The sequence below is a fragment of the Leucoraja erinacea genome, chromosome 4 (genome assembly GCF_028641065.1).
Source record: "Leucoraja erinacea ecotype New England chromosome 4, Leri_hhj_1, whole genome shotgun sequence".
NCBI classification, from domain to species: Eukaryota; Metazoa; Chordata; class Chondrichthyes; order Rajiformes; family Rajidae; genus Leucoraja; species Leucoraja erinaceus.
Genome location: NC_073380.1, coordinates 931,990 through 946,495, shown reverse-complemented (window position 1 = coordinate 946,495; position 14,506 = coordinate 931,990). Strand labels below are relative to the sequence as shown.

Sequence of the window (14,506 nt, the reverse complement as noted above, 5' to 3'; positions counted from 1 at the left end):
ATGGACCAAAACTAGCATAGGAAGGCACCTAGGTCAACAGGAAAACAGTTGGACTGTTTCCATAAATCTATAACATGAGAGTTAGCATTATCATGGTAACACTATAATAATGACTAGATGCAAATCCACCTACAGCACAGCTGAAATTAAGAACAAATAAGTATATGGGATCACCTGAGAATGGTTGGCATACATACCGTGTCTCATCGATGTAGACTGTCTCAAGCACTGAAGCTGCATATTCCAAATTCTTCTTCAGGTCGACAACAGAAGTTTCACCTCGTTCCAACTGCTTGACCAAACATCGCAACCTAGAAACAAACAAGAACTACTGAAAGTTCCACGTGGCTGAGAGTGATTGTGGGAGACAAGGTTTACAGAGATTATAACCTGTAATGTTTATGAATATTAGCATTAAATATCATAACATAGAAACATAGAAACATAGAAATTAGGTACAGGAGTAGGCCATTCGGCCCTTCGAGCCTGCACCGCCATTTAATATGATCATGGCTGATCATCCAACTCAGTATCCCGTACCTGCCTTCTCTCCATACCCTCTGACCCCCTTGGCCACAAGGGCCACATCTAACTCCCTCTTAAATATAGCCAATGAACTGGCCTCAACTACCCTCTGTGGCAGAGAGTTCCAGAGATTCACCACTCAGCTCAGCAGGTCAGGCAGCATCACTGGCGAGAGAATTTAGGCCACCAATTCGTTTAATATAATCTCTAATCAGAATAATTAGAGATTAAACTGGTTTTAAGATGTTGAAAAAGGGATAAGGAAAGGATGTCCGAGGGGGCGGTCTGTGATGTGATTGAAGATAAGAGTGATTATACCAATAGGGATGACAGTGTAAACTGATAAAACAAAGAAACAATAGTTCAGCCAGAAAGAGGTTTAAATGTGGTATGTAGAAACAAGGAGTGCAGATGCTGTTTTTTCAAAGAGAAAGGCACAAAGTGCTGCAGTAACTCAGATGGCCAGGTGGCATCTCTGGAGAATGTGGATAAGTGACGTTTCGGATCAGGTCTGAAGAAGGGACCACAATCCGGAATGTTCCCTACCCATATTTTCCAGAGATGCTGCCTGATCTGTTGAGTTACTCCAACATTTTGTGTCCTTTTTTTAAATGTGGAATCATTATCTGAAACTGTATGTGAAGTGATTGCTGGAGATCTGAAATAAAAATGTTGAATAAAATAATTGCCTAAAATGATTGACCTCAGTGTTGAGGTTGTGTATATATATGTATATGTTTATATGTACACACACACTGAACTTTTTTTTCTCGTTTATTATATTATTTACAAAGTACTGTGTTTACATATTCTGTTGTGCTGCTGCAAATAAGAATTTCATTGTTTTATCTGGGACATATGACAATAAAACACTCTTGACTCGAGTCTGGAATACAGTAATGACCAAATCTGAAGATGAGATCCTGACCCCTTGAACAGGTTAAGCTTCATTGGAAAGTTGTAGGAAGTGAAGGACAGAGGTCATGGTGGGAGCGAGGTAGAATGACATTTCTAACAACTGAAAGCTTGGAATCCGACATGAGCACTGAATAGAAATGGTCTTCACAGGAATCATTTCATCTGTTTGGTCTCTGCATAACAGAGGAGACAAAAGTGTGTCACATCTGTCTTATTTGTCTTGACAGGTATGGTACACGTCAACAATGTAATTTGATAAATTATTTCCACACTGCAGTTAGCACTGTGCCAGAATTTGACCCGAAACATTAACCATTCCTTTCCCCTCCACAGATGGTGTATGACCCGCTGAGATCCAGCATCTGCAGTCTCATGAGTCGACATATCTTTCTATTTCCATGTTGATTCAAAATCTATGTCATTCCAAATTTGTGTGATTCCAGACTACCTTCCCACCTCCTTGGCTCTCAGTATCTGTGTATCATCTCATACTGCAGTTATTGTCCATATCATTTTATATAGACATTTTAATTTATCAAAAGCTCTGCTTGTTAATACTCATGCTGTTTCAGACCATTTCCGTGTCATTTCATATCCGTATCCTTTCAAAATGTCCATTCCACCTCAATGTTATTCCTTATTCATGTCATTTCAGACTGCATCTTCCATCTGGATGCCATTCCAAATCAGTATTATTTCCGACAGGCTCTTAAAATTCTGTTACAGTCCATGACCATAATATTTCTAAATCCTCTGCTTTCTCTTTACCATAATTCCATATCCATGCCTTTAGTTAATCTAATCCACCGGTATAACATTACATGCTGCATCACTTCAGTTTGTTAGTTCCACCTCATGTCAGAGTATTCCTTCCACACATTTATCACTGCATATTCATATTGTATCAGATGGTCTATTCAACTTCTGCATAATTTCTTATTCCTGTTATGCCACTGGCTGTGATTTTAAAACTATTTCACAAGCAGAAATCAATAATTGAGACAGAAATGAAAAACTGTTCTCAACCTTAATATGCATCTTGTGATGGAACCTTCCTGAATTTCCAGTCATAAATATACTTTCCCATCATATCCTGTCACATTAAATTTTCAGCAGGCGGTCACCGCACAGCTCAAGGCAGCCCAAACAGGTAATTCGGGAGAACACAGACTGCTTCCGAATGCTATTTGGGGAAAAGGCCTATCCTGGGGAGTGCAGACGAAAATAACACCGTAGCACCATGGAGGACCTGGTTACCCGGGAAAGGGAAATATCCAAAGGTCAAGATGTATAGGAGATCTAGGCCTCCTCCATTGTCAGAGTGAGGCTAATCACAATTTGGCGGAACAGCATCTTATATTTCGCTGGGCAGCTTACAACCCAGTGGTTGGATTAATTTCTCGAACTTCAAGTAATCCCTGCATTCCCTATCTCTCCATCCCTCCCCCACCCAAGTCACACCAGATTCTCTTTCTAACCTAGCAAACAGCTAACAGTGGCCTATTTCCTTTATCATTGTTACTTTTTTGCATATCTTTCATTCATTTGTTCTGTATCTCTCTACATCGCTGTCTATATCTCTCGTTTCCCTTTCCCCTGACTAGCGTGAAAAAGGGTCTCGTCATCCAATTCAACTTTATTGTCATTGCACAAATACGAGTACAGGTACAACGGAATGCAGTTTAGCGTCTGGTCATAGTGCAAGATAGTAGAAATAAAAATACTGGTTAAACAATGTGTGCACTGTGGATGAATTAAACTGGTACATAGGCAAATAAATGTATACAAATGGGAGAGTATAAAAAGATAGCTGGCAACGGGACTGTGAGTTCAGCAGTGTAATGGTGTTATTGAAAAAGCAGTTCCTCAGCCTGCTTGTGCGAGACCTGAGGCTCCTGTACCGCCTCCCTGATGGGAGGTTAGGGTGAGAGGGGTCCTTGATGATTTTCCCGGCCCGTCTCAGACACCGTTTGTGGTGGAGGGCATCCATGGCAGGGAGTGGGGCACCGATGATGTGCTGAGCGGTTTTCACCACCTGTTGTAGTGCCTTCCTGTCAGCTGTGGTGCAGCTGCTGTACCATACCGTGAAGCAGGTGGTCAGGATGCTTTCGATGGTACAGCGGTAGAAGTTGGTCAGGATCTGGGGGGACAGGTGAACTTTCTTGAGCCTCCTCAGAAAGTAGAGGTGCTGCTGCACCTTTTTGATCAGTTTGGTGGTATTGAGGGACCAGGACAGATCCTCTGAGATGTGTACCCCGAGGAATTTGTAGTTGGAGACGCGCTCCACCTCAGTCCCGTTTATGTGGATGGGGGTATGTCTGCCAACTCTGGTCTTCCTGAAGTCAACGATGATTTCCTTCATCTTCTTTGAGTTGAGGTCGAGGTTATTATTGGTACACCAGGGTGCCAGGTTCTGGACCTCCTCCCTATAGGCTGATTCGTTGTTGTCCCTGATCAGTCCTACCACCGTGGTGTCATCGGCAAATTTTATGATGGCGTTGGAGCCATAATTAGGGACTCAGTCATGGGTGAAGAGGGAGTAGAGGAGAGGGCTGAACACACCACCCTGGGGCACGCCGGTGTTCAGTGTTAGAGTGGAGGAGGTGAGGTTGTTGACCCTAACAGTCTGTGGTCTGCTGGTGAGGAAATCCAGTGTCCAATTGCAGAGGAAGGTGGAGATGCCAAGTCCGCTGAGTTTGGTGATCAAGCTGGCGGGGATGACAGTGTTAAATGCGGAGCTGAAGTTGATGAACAACAACCTTGTGTAGAAGTTGTTGTTGTCCAGGTGGGTCAGGGCAGAGTGTAGTGCCGCAGATATGGCATCCTCTGTAGACCTGTCGGTCCGGTAGGCAAACTGATGGGGGTCCAGTGTGGGGGGAGGCTGGCTTTGAGGTGAGCCAAGATCAGCCGCTCAAAGCACTTCGCGATGACGGGGGTGAGTGCCATGGGCGGAAGTCGTTGAGACTCCCTGAAGCTGACTGTTTGGGCACTGGCACAATGGTTGAGGTCTTGATGCAAGTAGGGACGACACCCTGGGCCAGTGACAGATTGAAAATGTCAGTGAAGACCAGGGATAGTTGTCCAGCACATGCCCTAAGTACACACCCGGGGATGCCGTCGGGGCCGGCAGCTTTGTGCTCATTCACCTTGCTCAGTGCACCTTGTACAGCAGAGGTGGAGAGACTGAGGGGTTGTTCATTCGGGGGTGGGACAGCTTTGATGGCTGGTGTTTTGTTGTCCCGGTCAAAGCGAGCATAGAAATGGTTTAGCTCGTCAGGAAGGGAGGCGTTGTCTGGGGGGGAGGGGGGTGTTAACTTTATTGTAGTCGGCAATGGACTTGATGCCTTGCCACATGCGTCTGGGGTCGGAGTTGTTTTGAAAATGCTCCTCGATCTGCCGTTTGTATTTGAGTTTTGCGCTCCTGATTCCCTTTTTCAGGTTGGCCCTGGATGAGCTGTATCCCTCAGTGTCGCTGGATCTAAAAGCGGCATCGCAAGCCTTCAGCAAGAGTCTGACCTCTCTGCTCATCCACGGCTTCTGATTAGGGAAGGTCATTATTTGTTTGTGGGTTGTGACGTTGTCGGTGCAGAATTTTATGTAGTCCAAAACGGATGAGTTGTGTGTGTTAATGTCCACTTGAGAGTCAAAGGTGGCCTGAGTGGCAAACAGACGCCAGTCTGTTTGCTGAAACTGTTCCTGCAGTACAGAGACAGCCCCTTCAGTGCCAAATGGTGCGAATGGTGCCAAAAAAACAATCTAGCTCTCAACGTAAGCAAGACCAAGGAGCTAATTGTTGACCAGAAAGAGGAAGCTGAGGAGCCATACACATGTCTTAATTTGTGGGAAGATGATGGAAAGAGTCAACAGCTGCAAGTTCCTGAGCATGGCCCGAGGAGCTGTTGGTGCGAGGAGGAGTTACCTGGAGTTGTGAGTATAAAAACAGCGTGGGGCTTGCTTCTACAGAGGCCCGGGGAGCCGTTGGTGTGAGGAGTTACCTGGAGGAGTTACCCAAATCTGCAACGTTCCATCTCACTTCCAGAGAAGGAGTCTGGTGGAAGCCTCTGATTGGTGGAAGAGGACCAGAGCAAGCAGCTGATTGGGTGCAAGCCTGGGTTTACATTTCTGCTTTCAGGTTAAGGATTCCGGGAGTTAAGGCCCAGGAGCCATTGCAGAGGAAGGAGGGACGTCCGTGTGGTGAGTGAAAAACCCATCGCGGGGCTTGTTTCAACAGAGGCCCAGGAGCCGTTACAGAGGGAGGAGCGGCCAAAATCTGCAACGTTCCATTCGCAGATCACACTTCAAATTAAGGGGGCTGGTGGACGCCTCTGATTGGTGGAAAGGATCAGAGGAAGCAGCTGATAGGCTTGTATCCCGGGTAAGGCTTTATTGTATTCGAATAAGGGGGAGAATGAGGGCCAGGGCAGTTTACTGTTCTGGATGTCAGATGTGGGAGGTCATGGAGTCTGAGTGCCCTCCAGACGTCCACATCTGCGCCAGGTGCATCGAGATGGGGCTCCTAAGGGACCATGTTAAGAACCTGGAGCAGCAAGTCGATGACCTCTGTCTGCTCAGGGAGAGCGAGGAGGTCATAGAAAGGAGTTACAGGCAGGTGGCCACTCCAAGACCACGGGAGACAGAAAACTGGGTCACAGTTAGGAAGGGCAATGGGCAGAGGCAGGGACTGGTGAGTACCCCGATGGCTGTACACCTCGAAAATAAGTACTCATGTTTGAGTAAGTGTGGGGGAGACAGCCTACCTGGGGGCAGCGACAGCGGCTGGGCCTCTGGCACAAAGACCGGTCCTGTTGCTCAGAAGGGTAAGGAAAAGAAGAGGAGGGCAATTGTAATAGGGGACTCTATAGTCAGGGGGTCGGATAGGCGATTCTGTGGACGCAGACAGGAGACCCGGATGGTAGTTTGCCTCCCTGGTGCCAGGGTCTGGGACGTGTCTGAACGTGTCCAAGAAACCCTGAAATGGGAGGGAGAGGAGCCTGAGGTTGTGGTACATATAGGTACCAACGACATAGGTAAAAAAAGAGAAGAGGTCCTGAAAGAAGAATTTAGGGAGTTAGGTAGAGAGTTAAGGAGAAGGACTGCAAAGGTAACAATCTCAGGATTACTGCCTGTGCCACGCGACAGTGAGATTAGGAATGGAGCGAGGTGGAGGATAAATGAGTGGATGAGGGACTGGTGCAGTGGGTATGGATTCAAGTTTCTGGATCATTGGGACCTCTTTTGGGGAAGGTGCGACCTGTACAGAAAGGATGGGTTGCACTTGAACTCGAAGGGGGACCAATATCCTGGCGGGGAGATTTGCAAAGGCTACTGGGGAGACTTTAAACTAGTATGGTTGGGGGGAGGAACTCAAATTGGGAAAGCTAGTAGTCAGTGTGTGAGGCAGGAGGCAGAGAATGGTAGCACTCTGACCCAAAATGTAGGGGAGAGAGAAGAAAAAGACAATAAACAGAGAATAAGAAAGGGTGGGTTTCTTAAATGTGTATATTTTAATGCTAGGAGCATTGTAAGAAAGGTGGATGAACTTAGAGCCTGGATTGACACCTGGAAGTATGATGTTGTGGCGATCAGTGAAACATGGTTGCAAGAGGGCTGTGATTGGAAACTAAATATTCCAGGATTTTGTTGCTTCAGGTGTGATAGAACCGGAGGGGCAAGAGGTGGAGGTGTTGCATTGCTTATCAGGGAAGATATTACAGCAGTGCTTTGGCAGGATAGATTAGAGGGCTCGTCTAGGGAGGCTATTTGGGTGGAACTGAGAAATGGGAAAGGGGTAGCAACACATATAGGGGTGTATTATAGACCGCCAAATGGGGAGCGAGAATTGGAAGAGCAAATATGTAAGGAGATTGCAGATATTAGTGGTAAGCACAAGGTAGTGATTGTAGGAGATTTCAATTTTCCACACATAGACTGGGAAACACATTCTGTAAATGGGCTGGATGGGTTGGAGTTTGTGAAATGTGTGCAGGATAGTTTTTTGCAGCAATACATAGAAGTACCTACTAGAGAAGGGGCGGTGTTGGACCTCCTGTTAGGAAATGAGACGGCTCAGGTGGCAGAGGTATGCGTTGGGGAACAGTTCGAGACCAGTGATCACAATACCATTAGTTTCAATATAATTATGGAGAGGGTCAGAACTGGACCTAGGGTTGAGATTTTTGATTGGAGAAAGGCTAACTTTGAGGAGATGCGAAAGGATTTAAAAGGAGTAAATTGGGACAGTTTGTTTTATGGGAAAGATGTGGAAGAGAAATGGAGGATATTTAAAGGTGAAATTTTAAGAGTACAGAATCTTTATGTCCCTGTTCGGTTGAAAGGAAATAGTAAAAATTGGAAAGGGCCATGGTTTTCAAGGGAAATTGGACACTTGGTTCGGAAAAAGAGAGAGATCTACAATAATTATAAGCAGCATGGAGTAAATGAGGTGCTTGAGGAGTATAAAGAATGTAAAAGGAATCTTAAGAAAGAAATTAGAAAAGCTAAAAGAAGATATGAGATTGCTTTGGCAAGGTGAAAGTAAATCCAAAGGGTTGCTACAGATATATTAATAGCAAAAGGATAACGAGGGATAAAATTGGTCCATTAGAGAGTCAGAGTAGACAGCTATCTGCAGAGCCAAAAGAGATGGGGGAGATATTGAACAATTTCTTTTCTTCGGTATTCACCAAGGAGAAGGATATTGAATTATGTGAGGTAAGGGAAACAAGTAGAGTAGCTATGGAAATTATGAGATTCAAAGAAGTGGAAGTACTGACACTTTTGAGAAATATAAAAGTGGATAAGTCTCCAGGTCCGGACAGGATATTACCTAGGACATTGAGGAAGTTAGTGTAGAAATACCAGGGGCTATGACAGAAATATTTCAAATGTCATTAGAAACAAGAATAGTGCCGGAGGATTGGCGTACTGCGCATGTTGTTCCATTGTTTAAAAAGGGGTCTAAGAGTAAACCTAGCAATTATAGACCTGTCAGTTTGACGTCAGTGGTGGGCAAATTAATGGAAAGGATACTTAGAGATAATATATATAAGCATCTGGATAAACGGGATCTGATTAGGAACAGTCAACATGGATTTGTGCCTGGAAGGTCATGTTTGACTAATCTTCGTGAATTTTTGAAGAGGTTACTCGGGAAATTGATGAGGGTAAAGCAGTGGATATTGTATATATGGACTTCAGTAAGGCCTTTGACAAGGTTCCTCACGGAAGGTTGGTTAAGAAGGTTCAATTGTTGGGTATTAATGATGGAGTAGCAAGATGGATTCAACAGTGGCTGAATGGGAGATGCCAGAGAGTAATGGTGGATGGTTGTTTGTCAGATTGGAGGCCAGTGACTAGTGGGGTGCCACAGGGATCTGTGTTGGGTCCACTGTTGTTTGTCATGTACATCAATGATCTGGATGATGGTGTGGTAAATTGGATTAGTAAGTATGCAGATGATACTAAGATAGGTGGGGTTGTGGATAATCAAGTAGATTTTCAAAGTCTACAGAGAGATTTATGTCAGTTGGAAGAGTGGGCTGAAAGATGGCAGATGGAGGTTAATGCTGATAAGTGTGAGGTGCTACATCTTGGCAGGACAAATCAAAATAGGACGTACATGGTAAATGGTAGGGAATTGAAGAATGCAGGTGAACAGAGGGATCTGGGAATAACTGTGCACAGTTCCCTGAAAGTGGAATCTCATGTAGATAGGGTGGTAAAGAAAACTTTTGGTGTGCTGGCCTTTATAAATCAGAGCATTGAGTATAAAAGTTGGGATGTAATGTTAAAATTGTACAGGGCATTGGTGAGGCCAATTTTGGAGTATGGTGTACAATTTTGGTCGCCTAATTATAGGAAGGATGTCAACAAAATAGAGAGAGTACAGAGGAGATTTACTAGGATGTTGCCTGGGTTTCAGCAACTAAGTTACAGAGAAAGGTTGAACAAGTTAGGGCTTTATTCTTTGGAGTGCAGAAGGTTAAGGGGGGACTTGATAGAGGTCTTTAAAATGATGAGAGGGATAGACAGAGTTGACATGGATAAGTTTTTCCCACTGAGAGTAGGGAAGATTCAAACAAGGGGACATGAGTTGACAATTAAGGGACAGAAGTTTAAGGGTAACACGAAGGGGAACTTCTTTACTCAGAGAGTGGTGGCTGTGTGGAATGAGCTTCCAGTAAAGGTGATGGAGGCAGGTTCGTTTTTATCATTTAAAAATAAATTGGATAGTTATATGGACGGGAAAGGAATGAAGGGTTATGGTATGAGCGCCGGTATATGGGAATAGGGGAGAATACGTGTTCGGCACAGACTAGAAGGGTCGAGGTGGCCTGTTTCCGTGCTGTAATTGTTATATGGTTAAGAGACTCAAGAGACGAGAGTTTAATTGCCAGATGTACCGGGATAGGAACAATGCAACTTTACAAGCACATTAAACTCAACAGCACATCAATTAAATATACAATAAATCATCTGTTATTCTTGGTAATACAGACTATGTTAATGCAAACTAAAGTACATAATTCTCCTTAGTAGCGCAAAATCGTTAGCAGTTCAGTGCTGAGGTTGGGTTATTCAGGGTGGTTATAGAGTTTGGTGGTTAATGGGGAGAAACTGTTCTTGAATCTGGGGGTTACCGTTTTCAGACTCCTTTACCATGTTCCGAATGAAGGCAGCAAAATTAGAGCATGGCCAGGATGATGTGGGTTTGTTATGATATTAGTTGCCAGCTTGAGGCAACGCTTCTTGTAGATTCCTTCAATGGTGGGGAGGTTAATATCCATGATGGACCGGGCAATGACTACCATCATCTGCAGCCTCCTTCAATCTTGGATGTTCGAATTACCAAACCACTCCATGATGCAACAACTCTGTACATCTCCAATGTTCCCCCTCATGTTACCCCTAAACTTCTGTCCCTTAATTCTCAAGTCATGTCCCCTTGTTTGAATCTTCCCTACTCTCAGTGGGAAAAGCTTATCCACGTCAACTCTGTCTATCCCTCTCATCATTTTAAAGACCTCCATCAAGTCTCCCCTTAACCTTCTGCACTCCAAAGAATAAAGACCTAACTTGTTTAATTTTTCTCTGTAACTTAGTTGCTGAAACCCAGGCAACATTCTAGTAAATCTCCTCTGTACTCTCTCTATTTTGTTGACATCTTTCCTATAATTTGGCGACCAAAATTGTACACCATACTCCAGAATTGGCCTCACCAATGCCTTGTACAATTTTAACATTACATCCCAACTTCTATACTCAATGCTCTGATTTATAAAGGCCAGCACACCAAAAGCTTTCTTTACCACCCTATCTACATGAGATTCCACCTTCAGGGAACTATGCACAGTTATTCCTTGATCCCTCTGTTCAACTGCATTCCTCAATTCGCTGCCATCTTTCAGCCCACTCGTCTAAATGGCCTAAATCTCTCTGCAGACTTTGAAAATCTACTTCATTATCCACACCACCACCTATCTTATTATCATCTGCATACTTACTAATCCAATTTACCACACCATCATCCAGATCATTGACGTATATGACAAACAACAGTGGACCCAACACAGATCTGTGAGGCACCCCACTAGTCATCGGGGTCCAACCTGACAAACAGTTATCCCCCATTACTCTCTGGCATCTCCCATTCAGACACTGTTGAATCCATCTTGCTATTCCACCATTAATACCCAACAATTGAACCTTCTTAACCAACCTTCCATGAGGAACCTTGTCAAAGGCCTTACTGAAGTCCATATAGACAACATCCACCGCTTTACCCTCATCAATTTCCCTTGTAACCTCTTCACAAAATTCAAGAAGATTAGTCAAACATGACCTTCCAGGCACAAATCCATGTTCACTTTTCAGGTTGGTTCAGTAGGTTTCATGAGTATTTGAAATGTTTTAATTGGGAGCACCTTCAAGAACAGCTCTGAATTTCAATTTCATACATTTAGACGTTCAACAAACTGCCATTTGTATAGGTAGTAAACAGTGTGAGTAAGATTTGCCATCATGTAACTCTTTTTAACATCCAAGAATATGGTCGCTTGAAATACACTTACTAATCCAGATGCCCGAGTTTAATATTGCAAACAAACTCGCAACTTTTATTGTGCGCTGTATGATATTTAATTAGCTGCTGATTAGTTAAGGGCATGTCCCACTTAGGAGACCTAAACAGCAACCTCTGGTGACCTTGCCCGCCACCCAAGGTTTCCATGAGGTCATGGGAGGTTTTGGTCACTCTCCCTAATGGTCGAAAGTGGTTTCCGTGTGGTCGAGGCTTCATCTAGATTGCTGCTATTTTTTCATCATGATTAAAACCAGCCTCGATTAAAAATAGATTGCCGTTTTAAAAATCGATTATTTTTTAGTCGCAGATCTAGTCGAAGCCGGTTTTCTTCATAGTCGGGGAAGGTTTTCAACATATGCGTGGGAGGTGGTAGGAGGTTGCAGGTCAACTTGACCTTGATTTTTTTTTTGGGTGGTGGGTAAGATCACCAGAGTTTGCTGTTTAGATCTCCTAAGTGGGACAGGCCCTTTTACTGTATTTCAGTTGCAGATAATACACTTTCTCAGGCTGCACTGTTTATCACTATTTTATGCCCTTCATTTTACACAATGATAACGTAGATTAAAATGGCTTTATGAATGCCTGTAAACAAAGGTGTATGAAGCTCATTGTTAAAAATTAAGGTCATTGATGCTGCTAGAATATCACAAATTGACAGAAAGATGTCTATTAGAATATTGCGTATCACAGCTTTAAGGATAGAGGGGCAAAGTTTAAAGTTTAAAGGAGATGTGTGAGGCAATAAAAAATATTAGGGTGGCGAATGCTTGGAATGTGCTGCCGGGGGGTGGCGGTTGAAGCAGAAACGTTAGTAACATTTAAAAGACATTTGGATAGGCATAAGGATATGCGAGGAATGGAGGAATATGGGTCATGTGCAGGTAGAAAAGTGATGGGCTTGGCATCATATTTGACACAGACATTGTGGGCCGAAGGGCTTGTTCTTGTGCTGTACTGTTCTAGAGTCATAGGGACAGTCATAACTTGATACAGTGTGGAAACAGGCCATTCGGCCCAACTTGCCCACACCGGCCAACATGTCCCAAGTACAATAAGCCTACCTGCCTGCGCTAGGTCCATACTCCTCCAAACCTGTCCTATCCATGTACTTGTCTAACTGTTCCTTAAAATTTGGGATAGGCCCAGCCTCAACTACCTCCTCTGGCAGCTTGTTCCATACACCCACCACCCTCTGTGTGAAAAAGTTGCCTCTCAGATGCGTATTAAATCTTTTCCCCCTTCACATTGAACCTATGTCCTCTGGTCCTCGATTCCCCCATTCTTGACAAGAGACACTGTGCATCTACCCAATCTATTCCTCTCATTATTTTGTACATCTCTATAAGATCGCCCCTCATCCTCCTGCATTCCAAGGAATAGAGACCCAGCCTACTCAACCTCTCCCTATAGCTCACACCCTCTAGTCCTGGCAACATCATCGTAACCCTTTTAAGGGTTCTGAAATCTCTGAATCCTTTCAAGCTTAACAATATCTTTCCTATAACATGGTGCTAAGAACTGAACACACTATTCTAAATGAGGTCTCACCAACAACTTATACAACTGCAACATGACCTCCTAACTGTTATGCTCAACATTCTATGTTCTATATAACATTACAACAGCATCAATCTGCAAATCAAGATAAACTCAACACTTTAATTTGTTACTTCAGACCAACTTCATCACATGGCTCTAAGATCTACAATTATAGACAATAGACAATAGATAATAAGAGCAGGAGTAGGTCATTCAGCCCTTCAAGCCAGCACCGCCATTCACTGTGATCATGGCTGATCATCCACAATCAGTACCCTATTCCTGCCTTCTCCCCATATCCCTTGACTCTGCTATCTTTAAGAGCTCTATCTAACTCTTTCTTGAAAGCAACCAAAGGACCAGCCTCCACTGCCTTCTGAGGCAGAGAATTCCATAGATTCACAACTCTCTGGGTGAAAACGTTTTTCCTCATCTCCGTTCTAAATGACCAACCCCTTATTCTTAAACTGGTTCTGGACTCCCCCAACAATGGGAAAATGTTTCCTGCCTCTAACGTGTCCATCCCCTTAATAATCTTATATGTTTCAATAAGATTCCCTCTCATCCTTTTAAGTTCCAGTGTATACAAGCCCCGTCACTCCATTCTTTCAACAGATGACAGTACTGCCATTCTGAGAATTAACCTTGTGAACCTCAGTAGCAATGAATGAATAAATGAATAAGTTTATTGGCCAAGTATGTACACATACAAAGGAATTTGCCTTGGTGCTCCTCTCGTAAGTAACAACATTACATACAGTAACAATTAAGAATGACACATAAAACATTAAACATTAATAATAATACATTACAGTTTAATGTCAGAATGTCCTTCCTGAAATTTGGAGATCAAACTGCACACAAATACTCCAGGTGTGGTCTCAAAACTGCAGAAGGACCTCTTTGCTCCTACACTCAACTCCTCTTGTTATGAAGGGCAACATGCCATTAGCTTTCTTCACTGCCTGCTGTACATGCATGCTTACTTTCAGTGACTGATGACTGATGATCTTGTTGTCCTTCCCCTTTTCCTAACTTGACAACATTCAGATAATAATCTACCTTCCTGATCTTGCCACCAAAGTGGATAATTTCACATTTATCCACATTAAACTGCATCTGCCATGCATTTGTCCACTCACCCAACCTGTCCAAGTCATCCTGCATCCTCAGAGGATCCTCCTCACAGTTCACACTGCCACTCAGCTTTGTGTCATCTGCAAATTTGCTTATGTTACTTTTAATGCTTTCATCTAAATCATTAATGTATATTGTAAATAGCTTTGGTCCCAGAACTGAGCCTTGCAGCCTTGAGTAGAGAAAGGCACGGAAAACACTATCAAAACATGGGAGGGGACACAATTTATTGGTGGCCGCGCGCGCATGCGCACACACGCACACACATGAGGCTTCGGCCATGGGCCCTGTGGAAGGTAACATCGG

General features: G+C 43.8%; 1 protein-coding gene across 1 annotated transcript in view; it reads right to left on the bottom strand.

The window, feature by feature from the left end:
- The window catches only part of LOC129696083 (dual specificity calcium/calmodulin-dependent 3',5'-cyclic nucleotide phosphodiesterase 1A-like), a 254,836-nt gene that overhangs the window by 115,608 nt on the left and 124,722 nt on the right, over positions 1-14,506 (bottom strand). The window contains exon 3 of the mRNA XM_055633493.1: positions 198-311. Coding sequence (XP_055489468.1) covers positions 198-311 — 114 coding nt within the window. The remainder of the gene's footprint in view (positions 1-197; positions 312-14,506) is intronic.